Source organism: Sturnira hondurensis, unplaced genomic scaffold (genome assembly GCF_014824575.4).
Source record: "Sturnira hondurensis isolate 20B ecotype Veracruz unplaced genomic scaffold, ASM1482457v3 Scaffold0024400, whole genome shotgun sequence".
NCBI classification, from domain to species: domain Eukaryota; kingdom Metazoa; phylum Chordata; class Mammalia; order Chiroptera; family Phyllostomidae; genus Sturnira; species Sturnira hondurensis.
Genome location: NW_028097031.1, coordinates 6,016,011 through 6,027,043, shown reverse-complemented (window position 1 = coordinate 6,027,043; position 11,033 = coordinate 6,016,011). Strand labels below are relative to the sequence as shown.

Genomic DNA, 11,033 nt, shown 5'->3' with positions numbered 1-11,033 from the left:
GCCGAAGCCACGTGAGACAGGGAAATGTGATCCTCACTTTTCAAACAAGCGCATGGGAGCTGAACCGCCTGAATGACTGCTGTTCCCTGCAGAGCCGCCCACGGACAGGATGGCACCAGGCAGGAGAGGTGCTTTCTGGAATTATCCTTTTGGTGAAGTCCTCCAAGGCCAGGATATTTACTTTAAATATGGTTAGTAGTAGCCCTGCTTGGCCGTAGAGAACACTCCTTAGCAAGGACCAAGGCCTCGGAAGCAGGACTGGCTCGTGGCGTGTTGTGTAGGAACCGCAAGCAGTTAACACTGTCACCCCTGAAGCTCACCTCATAAGTCCTAGGGGATGAAACTGGTTCCAATCTGTCGCCAGCACTCAGGGCAAACGAGTACGGCTTCCAAAAAAACAGGGCAGTCTACAAAGGCTGTTAACCCAGAGGCCTTCTGAGAACAGGGTTTTTTTAAGATTTTATTTATTTCAGAGAGATGATGACGGGAGGAAGAGAGGGAGTGAAACATCAGTGCATGGTTGCCCCTAGCACACCCCACACTGGGGACCTGGCCCGCAACCCAGGCATGTACCCCGACTGGGAATCGAACCGGCGATGCTTTGGTTCGAAAGCCTGCGCTCAATCCACTGAGCCACACCAGCCAGGGCCAGAACAGTTTTTTGTTTTCGGTTTGTTTTAAACCGGTGATCAGCTCAATGGGACATAGAACCTAGAACATTCGCGCTCTGGTATTACACCCTCCACAACCAGAATGCACGTAAACACAGGAGCAGGGCACTGAAGTCAACGTGGGTGAACAAACCCCCAAAACAAAGTACAAGTGTACAAAGACTAACTACTCTCTGGTCAGCAGTGAAAACAGAAATGACTTTAAAATTAATGTGCAAATGAAAACAGTTGTTTGACCTTCCTTCAGTTAACAGGCATGTTAAAGCTGTTGATAATACAAAGGCTACTCTCCAACCCGTTCCTTTTCTAACCTCAGAAAGTGACCACCATCTCTCATCAATTGTAACTGTTTTGTTCCGTGAATGAAGTGCAGCGTTTAGAGACCAGACACTACAGAGAACGACAGCACTCTGAAAATCCAGTTTATTTTCCATGTTGTGGACAGATCCAGTCAGTGTGGCCAGCTGTCTGCGCGTGTAATAATTTATCAAAGTCAGTCTTCCCACAGCACTCTGCATCACCTCTGAAAACCCTGGTCTGACAACACACCCACACAGAGCTCGTCAAAGTCACCTCGTAACAACGGGAGGGAGCGTGGCCAGTCTTCCCTGTGACGTCTACGGAACTATGGAGGGCTAGAGAGCAGAATGTATGCTGAAAGAGGTGACTTGTGCGACAGCCGGGTCAGGAAAGCCGGTGGCCACGCACTCTGCTCCAGTTTTAGCCAACATGCTACAGTGTCCTTTTGGGGGCGGGGAGCGCACAGAGCAGATTCGAGGGTTTTCCACTGCACAGAAAAGACACAGCTCTGCAAGCAAAGCAGTGTAAGCTGCCTTTTTTCTTAAGACCTGGACATTTTAAGACAGAAGCTTTGCAAAACATTACACAATTTTTTATTATTAAATGAGAAAATCTCATCTGTTACATCGTCACATTGCTAGTCAGAGAAATGCTGCAGTGATGGAGGGCCAATGCTGGGTCAGCCGGAGTCCTCACTCCTACAACAGCCACTTACAGAGAGTAATGTTCGACACAGCCCGACACAACACTCGTGGCTTTCTTCACATCGAAGTCCCCCCCAAAGTGTCTTCCTACTGGGCTGTCTCACTACGTAAGGTACCGTGCTCCATCCTGCGACCCGCCCACACCCTGGGCGAGGTGCACGCTGGCCCGCGGAGCTGCGGCTCACACGTCGTCGTCGTCCGACGTGTCGCTGCTGCTTGTCTCCGAGTCCTCGTTCTCGATCGTGGGCCTGAAAGTGCAGTTTTTCCAGGGTCCAAACTTGAAGTCACAGATCAGGCCGTTTTTCAAAATGCCATTTTTCCTCAGACCATTTTTCCGTAGCTAAAAAAAATGTCGAAGATACAAAATTAAATAATCTCCCAGAGTTACTATTAAAGCAAGAATACTGTAATTAAATGTAACCATGCATACGATAAAGGTAAACAATGAAAGTATATCTGACCCTGGAAGCCCACAGATTACGCCATCACTCCGGAAACCCAGGTGAATACAGGCGGCCCGGCCCAAGCGGCGGAACAGAGAAAAAAGCCCCTCGGGCAGGAGCTGCTGCCCTCGGGAAGGCCGCGCCCCCACCCCCCACCTGTGGGCAGCACGGCTACAACGGCTACAACCGCCCCAGACGCCGCCCACACGGGACCAGCCAGCACTCGACTCCCGGCTGTCGCTTTCTCCATCTGACCTGCCCAGGCTGACCCTCAGCATCTGCGCAGTTCGCACTCGTAGCGCACGCGGCACACACGCCGCCTGGGAGGCAGCGCTGGCAAAGACATCATCACACAGAGCTCTCGGCCTAACCACAGAGATTAAGACACTGGGGGGAAAATAGTTCCTATTTCTGAAAATGAAAAATTAAAACTAAGATGAATATGGTAATAAAAACTGGGTCCAAAGATCACCTATGGGGGGGCAGGGATTGACCCAAAACAGAAACCATGAAAAAAATATATAAAGTTAGTAATGTACAATCTACAAACTCCAGCTAAAAGAACTTTTTTCATAAAAATGTGGGCCTGAAAGCACAGTTTTTCTGGTAATTTTACACATTCTGGTAATTTTCCTCCAAATCTCCAAATACAACCTTTGTCAGACCAAATCCAGCCACTACGGCCAGCTAGCATTTGGCACTGTCCGGATGGGATACTCTGGAGGGTCCTTTTTGACCATGAGGACCAGGGTACGGCTGAAGGCAGAGGAGCCACCGCATCACAGCTCGGTTTTGACTGCTGCAGCCCCTGAGAACTGCAAACAGCGAGTCGAGGATACTGCCTCTCATGTGCCCTGTTCCCCACGCTACTGAGCCCCATTTCCCACAGCAGACTTCCCTTCCACCTAAACTCTAAAACTGAAGCTACCTCCTCTCACTTCAGGCAACGACCTCACAATCTTACTGAGAGAAACGGAAGCCATGTGTGCCCCTCCCCTGTTCTCAGTGTGATGCTTGGGAAACACGCCTGTGCACCCCTCTTCCAAAGGCACACCTTTCCCATCCCCGAAGTTCCGGTCTTGCTCCACGTGGTGTAGAGCCCATCGCCACCGAATCTTTCCAAAGCCTGAAATGATCTGAGCAGCACTGTGGTAAAAACCCAATCTGAACCTTCAGCTCTGATTTCTCTAAATGCATGCCACCCCTGGAACACCGAACCTAACGGTGTTCTCCTCCGCATCCCTGTTTACAGCACTGATTATCAGTTCTCAGGCCGCAACTTCAAAACCCTGCCGCGTCTAGCGCAGACCCTGGTCCCATCAGGGTCACTCTTCACTGTCACTTCGCTATGTGAAGCCCTCACTTGCCCTCCCCCAACCACCGCAGTGCACCCCCAGCCCATCGTCCTGACTCTCACCCTCCCAACAGCCCTTCTGATGGGCACTCCACACCCACCCGCACTTCCTCCTCACTGTGCACAGGCGACGAGCACTGCCCAGCCCCAACCAGCCCTCAGGGGCCTCCTGCGACTGAGCTGAGAGCCCAGGAAGGAGCCTGTCCCTGCGATCTCTGCAGCACGTGGGTCGGAGCGAGCGCCGAACTGAACGCAGGCTCTCAGTTGCGAGATACAGTACTCAGGGGTGGGTAGGAGTAGTTTACACACGTGAGTGTGAGCAAGAGTCTACTCTCGTGTTACTCACCATTGTGTTATTCAGTAACTTTACTTTCGCCCACTCCTGCAAACCCTTTTACAGACAGTGTCAGGCCCTAATGGTTTTTCAGAAATCTACATGTCAAATGATGTCATCCTTATATTACTATATCCATGTCCTTGTCACTGACCAGAAAACAGACAGATGTGCACGTCACTGCTTCCCAGGCACAGCGTGTGTCTGTCAGCCCCGTTTCATCACCACTGGGGTTCTATCTAGCTGCCATCCTGGTCCCCCTAGGACTGTAAAGCCTGTCACCCTGTCCAGACAGCAGGGCGCTCTCTCCTTGAAACCCCCCGTCCTGTGAATGGTGCCTGGGAACTTCTCAGGCCTTCAGTTCACATCCAAAGCAAACCCTTCAAACAGATAAACTGGTAAATGCATTCAATGGGCCACTACTCAGCAAACAAGAGTGATTTTCAAAAGCATAAGAAGAGCCAGATCTGACGCCCAGAGTGCAGGGTTCAATCATTACAACTGGGTGGAAAGGCAAAACTGCAGGCACTGAGAACACACCAGGGTGTGCCTGAGACTAGAGCTGGGAAGAGAAGAACAGAATACAAGGGGACACTGAGAAACTGTCTGGGACAATGGCCGCATGACCCAGGCTCTGTGGTCTCGCCTGTCACTCCAGGGCACAACTCTGCACAGCCTGTTCCTCTGCTGAGTGCTGCAGGCAACTTTCCCATGATTACTTCCTGTCTCGGTCGCTCCCTCGGCCCCGCGTCCTTGCAGAGGGCCCAGGTCCCCAACAGAGGGTGTGCAGCAACATGCTTGGAAGACACTCAGGGGGGTCTGAGAGGCCACTGTGCCCCCGAGCCTGCAGCACTAAGGGGACAGTTCCTCGGGGCTGTCAGCTGCGCACTCAGCCCAGAGGTGCCTCGGGGGACAGGGACCTCCTGCCAAGCCACACAGGTCCTGCTCCACTCAGAGAAAACCCTCCTGCACCACATCCCCCCGTTTGGAAAGGAAATTCGGCTCCATCAGAGTCTGATGGGACCACCCGTACACACACCCCACCGCTGGCTGGTTGCTATGAGGCTCATGACTACATTTACACTTGTCAACACCCATCTAACTGTATGCTGAAACTGAATACTGATTTTTGTATGGAAATTACACAATAAATGTGATCCAAAAATCTTCAAAATCATTATCCACCATCAGCCACACAACCGTTCTGTTCTGTAAAAAACAAAACAAAACAAAACAAAAAACAACTTGGTTCACTGAGAACATCTGAATGAAAAGTTAAAGTTGATTAGCAAGAAGGAAATATGAAATCGAAATATAAGTAAAATTAAAATTACGTTTAAAAACATGACCTTATGTCCTGGCTTGTGTGGCTCACTCAGTGGATTGAGTATAGGCTTGCGAACCAGAGGGTTTGAGGTTCGATTCCCAGTCAGGGCACAGGCCTGGGTTGCAAGCCAGGTGCCCTGTAGGGGGTGCACAAAGAAGCAACTACACACTGATGTTTCTCTCCCTCTCTCTCTCCTCTCCCCTCTCTAAAAATAAATGAATAAAATCTTTTTAAAACCCCCCAAAACAAACATGACCTTATATGTAGACAGCCCTAAAGAATCCACAAAATAGCTGACCACTAACACAGCTAAGACAGAGACACAAAAATCAATGCACAAAAATCAGTTGCATTTTTATAACAGTCCAAAAAGTAATTAAGAAAACAGTTCTATTTATAATAGCATTTAAAAGAATAAAATTAGTAATAAGTATAAGGAATAAACTTAGCCAAGGAGGTAAAAGTCTTCTCCTTCCTAATTAACTTGACAAAGAAAACACCAGTAAGTGGAAAAAGACCCCACCCTCACGGATCAGGAGACTTAACATTGTTAAGATGTGAGTACCACCCAAAGCAATCAAGATTCAGCACAATCCCTCACCAAATCCTAAAGGTTGTTTTGGGAGAAATCAAAACCCACCACCCTAAGATGCCTATGTGACCAACGTTTTCCCAGAGGCCAAAACAATGTCTGGGAAACAAAGCGGGCGTTTCACAATTCCTGATTCAAACCTTCTGCAGGACTGCCAGCATCCAAACAACAAGACGCCAACTTAAAACAGACACTGCTCAAGACTGAAAGGGCGGGGAGCCTGGAAATGAACGATGGCACACCCAGGCCAGTGGTTTCTGACAGGGGAGCCAAGACTGCTGACTGCACAAAAGCACAGGCTCCAACCAACGGCGGGAGGAGACAGCAACCAAAGCGCAAGAACGAGGTGAATCCTTACCTCACACCTTGTAATGGAAGAAAGACCTGAACTAAAGCTGTAAAACACTTAGGAGAAATCGTAGGGAAAAGCTCCATGCCATTGGATCTGGGGAGGATTTCTTCAACATGACATCAACAGCACAGACAAGCAAAGAACACCAGGTATCCTGGACCGCACCCAAACTTAAACGCTCTCCGCAGAGGACACAACAGCGGAGAGGGGGCCCGCAGAGGGGGAGAGTCCTTACAGACCACGTGTCTGGCGACAGACTACTCTGCAGAGAGAACAAAGAAGTGACCAACTCCACAGCAGCAAAACCCAATTTAAAAACAGGCAAAGGACTTGAACAGACATTTCTGCAAAGGCGACATACAGATGGCCAAGAAGCACAGAAAAAGGTGCTCAATGTAACCAACCAGTAGGGAAATGCACAACCTAAGGAAAACGACATACGGACTTCCAGCCAAGAGGGAGGTGTAGACAGACACACTGTGCCTCAATGCACAGCCAAAGGAAGACAAAAACACATTTTAAAACAAAAAACAACCAAACCGCCAAAAAATCGAACTGGACAGAAATCCAACAACCAAGGAGTTAAAGAAACGTACATCTAGACCGGCAGCTGGGGTGGAGATTGACTCGTGGCAGGGGGGTCCCACATTCGTGTGCAGATGAACCAGGATGAACAGCGGGGGGAGCGAGGCAGACCACATAACCCAGAGCTCCAGGCAAGAAATTATAAACCCTCCAAACCTCTGATGACACTGGTGGGGGTTGTGGCGTGGGGACAAACTCCCAGCCTCATAGGAGAATTTGCTGGAGACACACACAGGCTCATAGAACATACACAAACCCACCCACCCGGGAATCAGCACCAAAAGGACCCAATTTGCTTGTAGATAGTGGGGGAAGTGACTGAAAGCCGTGAAGAGCCGAGCAAGCAGCACTGTTCCCTCTTGGATGCCCCCCCACACACACACATACAGCAGCACAATGCGACCACACGGGTTGCCTCGCCCTGGCGAATACCTAAGGTTCCACCCCTTACTACATAACAGGCACGCTGAAAGCAAAAAAAAAATATGGCCCAGATGAAAGAATAGATCAAAGGTCCAGAAAAAAATACAACTAAGCGACAAAAGAGATAGCCAACCTATCAGATGCACAGTTCAAAACACTGGTTACCAGGATATTCACAGACTTGGTTGATTTTGTTCACAAAATACAGGAAAAGGTGAAGGGCTATGCCAAGTGAAATAAAAGAAAATGCACAGGGAACCAATAGTGACAGGAAGGAACCAGAACTGGAATCAGTGGTCTGGACCAGAAGGAAGAAATAAACATTCAACCACAACACCATGAAGAAACAAGACTTCAAAATAAATGAGGACAGGCTTATTAGGAACCTCTGGGACAACTTTAAACATTAACACCCAAATCATAGGAGTGCCAGAAGGAGAAGAGAAAGAGCCAGAAATTGAAAACTGATTTGAACAAATAATAAAAGAGAGCTTCCCCAATCTGGCAAATGAAATAGACTTCCAGGAAGTCCAGGCAGCTCAGAGAGTCCCAAAGAAGTTAGACACAAGAAGGAACACACCAAGGCACATCATAATTACATTACCCAAAATCAAGGTAAGAAAAGAATCTTAAAAGAAGCAAGAGAAAAGGAGACAGTTACCTACAAAGGAGTTCCCATCAAACCGTCAGCTGATTTCTCAAAAGAAACCTTGCAGGCAAGAAGGAGCTGGACAGTATTCGAAGTCATGAAAGGCAAGGACCTACATCCAAGATTACTCTATCCAGCAAAGCTTTCATTTAGAATGGAAGGGCAGATAGAGTGCTTCCCAGGTAAGGTCAAGTTAAAGGAGTTCATCATCACCAAGCCCTTATTATATGAAATGTTAAAGGGACTTATCTAAGAAAAAGAAGATAAAAGATATCAACAGTAAAATGACAACAAATTCACAACTATCAACAAATTAACCTAAAAAAAAACCCAAAACATAAACTTAGCAAACAATCAGGACAAGAACAGAATCACAGAAATGGACATCCCATGGAGGGTTATCAGTGGGGAAGGGGAGGGGAAAGAGGTGGGGAAGGTACAGGAGAGTAAAGAGCATAAATGGCAGGTAGAAAATAGACAGGGGGGAGGGCTGTTAAGAACAGTATGGGAAATGGAGAAGCCAAAGAGCTTACATGTACAACCCATGGACAGGAACTAAGGAGGATGGGCACAGGAGATGATGGTGGGAGAAGGGTACAGGGTGGAGGGGAATAATGCAGAGAAAAAATGCAAACTATAATAGCATAATCAATAAAATTTATTTAAAAAAAGAAAAACAAAATACCACTTCCCATCCACCAGGTACGTCCATCTGTGCACAGAGGCCCTGAGCACACTGTGGGGATGGAGAAGGTGCCGCCCCTGGAGAAACAAAGTGGGGGCAGTTGCTCACAGGCGCATACACACGAGCGTGCAGGACCCAGCAATCACACCTCTGGGCGCACCTCCTACAGAACTGGAATCCTGACACCTGCTCTGTGGGTGACGACCCTAAGTGACACGAGCCAGTCACACAAGGACAAACAGCATGATTTCACCACAGTGAGGTCCCTGGGGCAGCTGAGAGACAGAGAGCAGGGCCAGGGGGTCCCAGGGGCTGGCAGGGCCAGGGTGGAGTGCTGTGGGTCACCAGGGAGGGTTTCCACTGTTCGAAGAGCCACCATCTCGGCAGTGGGGCAGGGACAATGGCTGCACAACCGTGTGACCACGCTCGACGCCACAAACCTGTACATTTAACAGTGGCTAGGTGGGAAATTTCATGTTGTGTGTATTTTGCCACAAAGTTTTAAATGCTGCGAAAAAAACATTAAATTCATCCTTAAATTTTTTAAGTTGGCATGATCATCTGCATTTTATTATCAAGTAACTGATTTCCTCAAGATTTCATTAAAAATACTTCCAAGTGTAAACGTTTAACATGTCCATTTAGGAAAATCACTTCTGTGAGACCACACTTAAAAAACGGTAATGAATTTGGAAAATCGTATCAACTTTCTGACACTAGCAAACAATTCCTAATACTCTTTCTAAGAGAAAACTATGGAGACATAAAGGCAATTCTGACCCATAACGTCCAGACATAAGGTCCAACAAGTTCCTAAATGAAACTGTGTGACTGAACCCTCACCCTCCTCAAAGACACTCGGTAAGAGCCCACTGCCCCATGAAGAGTGTGCCCGACTCGGGCCTTCTCACCTGCTCGCTGATGACCCGGAACTCCCGCATCTCATCCTCAGTTAAGGGGGCACAAGTCTCGTCGTTCTCGCTGTCTTCTTGCCAGCCCATCTCCTTCAACAGCCTGGGGGGGAGAGGGGGAGTCAACACACTTAGAGCTGCACCCCAGGAAGATGACTCCATCTCTGTCATGTGCAAGCCACTACGACCGGCGGTACACAAAGTCCCCAAGATACGTGGAGAAGGGTCTCAGTTTACGCCTTGGATGTCTTTCTGGAAACGCATGACCAGGGGGGATTAAGCCCGCTGAAATGTCTTAGAGAAGACCAGAATGAGCTGTTCAACAGCTTTATTTTTGGTGCCAGAGCTTCTCCAGGCAGGAAACTCGAAGTCGCTAAATCCGTGTAGCGAAAGTAAATGCAGTTCCCTCTTCCTCCTCGGCTCTAACACCCCACAATGCATCCCCACTGCGTAGTCCGTTGGTACGCTTCCTCCTTTGAAAAGGCTGGGCTATGTGACCCCTTTCTGCATTTTACAATTTACTGACGTATTGATATTACTTCTTGTGCATGCCAGGCCTCACCCTCAATACGTAATTTAATATGAATGGGCAACTGTGTTCTACAACCACAGAAAGACGACTGTTTCAATCATCATGTTTACTTACACCAGCCAAGATCTAAGTAAAATGACCAGCACCATTATCCTCTTTGCCATCCAATTTTTGGGGTGCCTCCACCTTAGGCACAAAAGACCAGCAGTGACCCAACCACTTCTCCCAAGCTGGGCAAACCTGAGCACCTGGTCACAGTGGCCACGTAGTATTTCATACTGATCTGACGATACTCTAAAGACATGTCTTGTTTGTTACTATTTACACATATTTACCTTTCAACTTGAGCCTGCCACACATTAGCTATATTTTGCAGACTTTTTTACATTTTTAAAGCAACCCTATGGAATACTGGTGCTCAGAGACTCTCAAGTAAAACTGAACACCATTCCCACACTTCGCAGATAAGGCACTGACATCACGTAAGTAAAATTACCTGCACACCCGAGGGCGGAGAGGAAGCAGAATTCTGGTTTTGCTCCCGTTACCGCTCCTCCCCTCCCTCTTCCAGCACAAATGCCCGCCCTCCCCGGGGGCGGCAGCTCCAGCCCCGCTGCCCTCCAGTCCAGAGTGGCAGGACGATCTCACTTCCTTTGCTACTACTTGTACCTGCTTCACTGTGAGAAACTGAATCTAACAATGCAGATGGAATGAAACAAATTATTTCAACTATTAACAAAAGTCAGGTATTCCTACCTATTTTCCCCCTCAGTTCCCTTATTCCCAGACACTGCTGCTGTTACCCACTTCTAGAGCAGCTTTCAAAACAAATATTCTTGTGGGTCTCCCCTTCCCAGACACTGCTGCTGTTACCCACTTCTAGAGCAGCTTTCAAAACAAATATTCTTGTGGGTCTCCCCTTCCCAACAAGCAGGACTGTATCTTAACAAGGTCAAAGTCATCTCTAATTCCACAAAGGACCCCCCACTCTTGTCTAGATGCCCACCCACTGCCCCTGCACACAACCCTCAACACCCCTCTTCAGCACGACTGCCCAGCACCCTTGTCTGCGCTGGGCCTCACCCTCCCAGTGGACTTTGGCAGAGCAGGCAGGAAGTACTGGGGTTCTTCCATCCCTCACTCATTTACCGCATTTACACACACAGTAAAT

General features: G+C 48.4%; 1 protein-coding gene across 5 annotated transcripts in view; it reads right to left on the bottom strand.

Moving 5' to 3' along the window:
- Nucleotides 1-1,076: 1,076 nt before the first annotated feature.
- GPBP1 (GC-rich promoter binding protein 1) overlaps nt 1,077-11,033 on the bottom strand; it is a 64,074-nt gene continuing 54,117 nt past the window's right edge. For 4 of the 5 annotated variants that reach the window (XM_037038538.1, XM_037038540.1, XM_037038541.1 and 1 more), the window contains 2 exons: nt 9,331-9,433; nt 1,080-2,015 (listed from right to left, as the gene is read on the bottom strand). In XM_037038538.1, coding sequence (XP_036894433.1) covers nt 1,857-2,015; nt 9,331-9,433 — 262 coding nt within the window. In that variant the 3' untranslated portion in view covers nt 1,080-1,856. Of the gene's footprint in view, nt 2,016-9,330; nt 9,434-11,033 lie in introns of all 5 variants that reach the window. The other variant, XM_037038539.1, reaches the window with a different exon arrangement.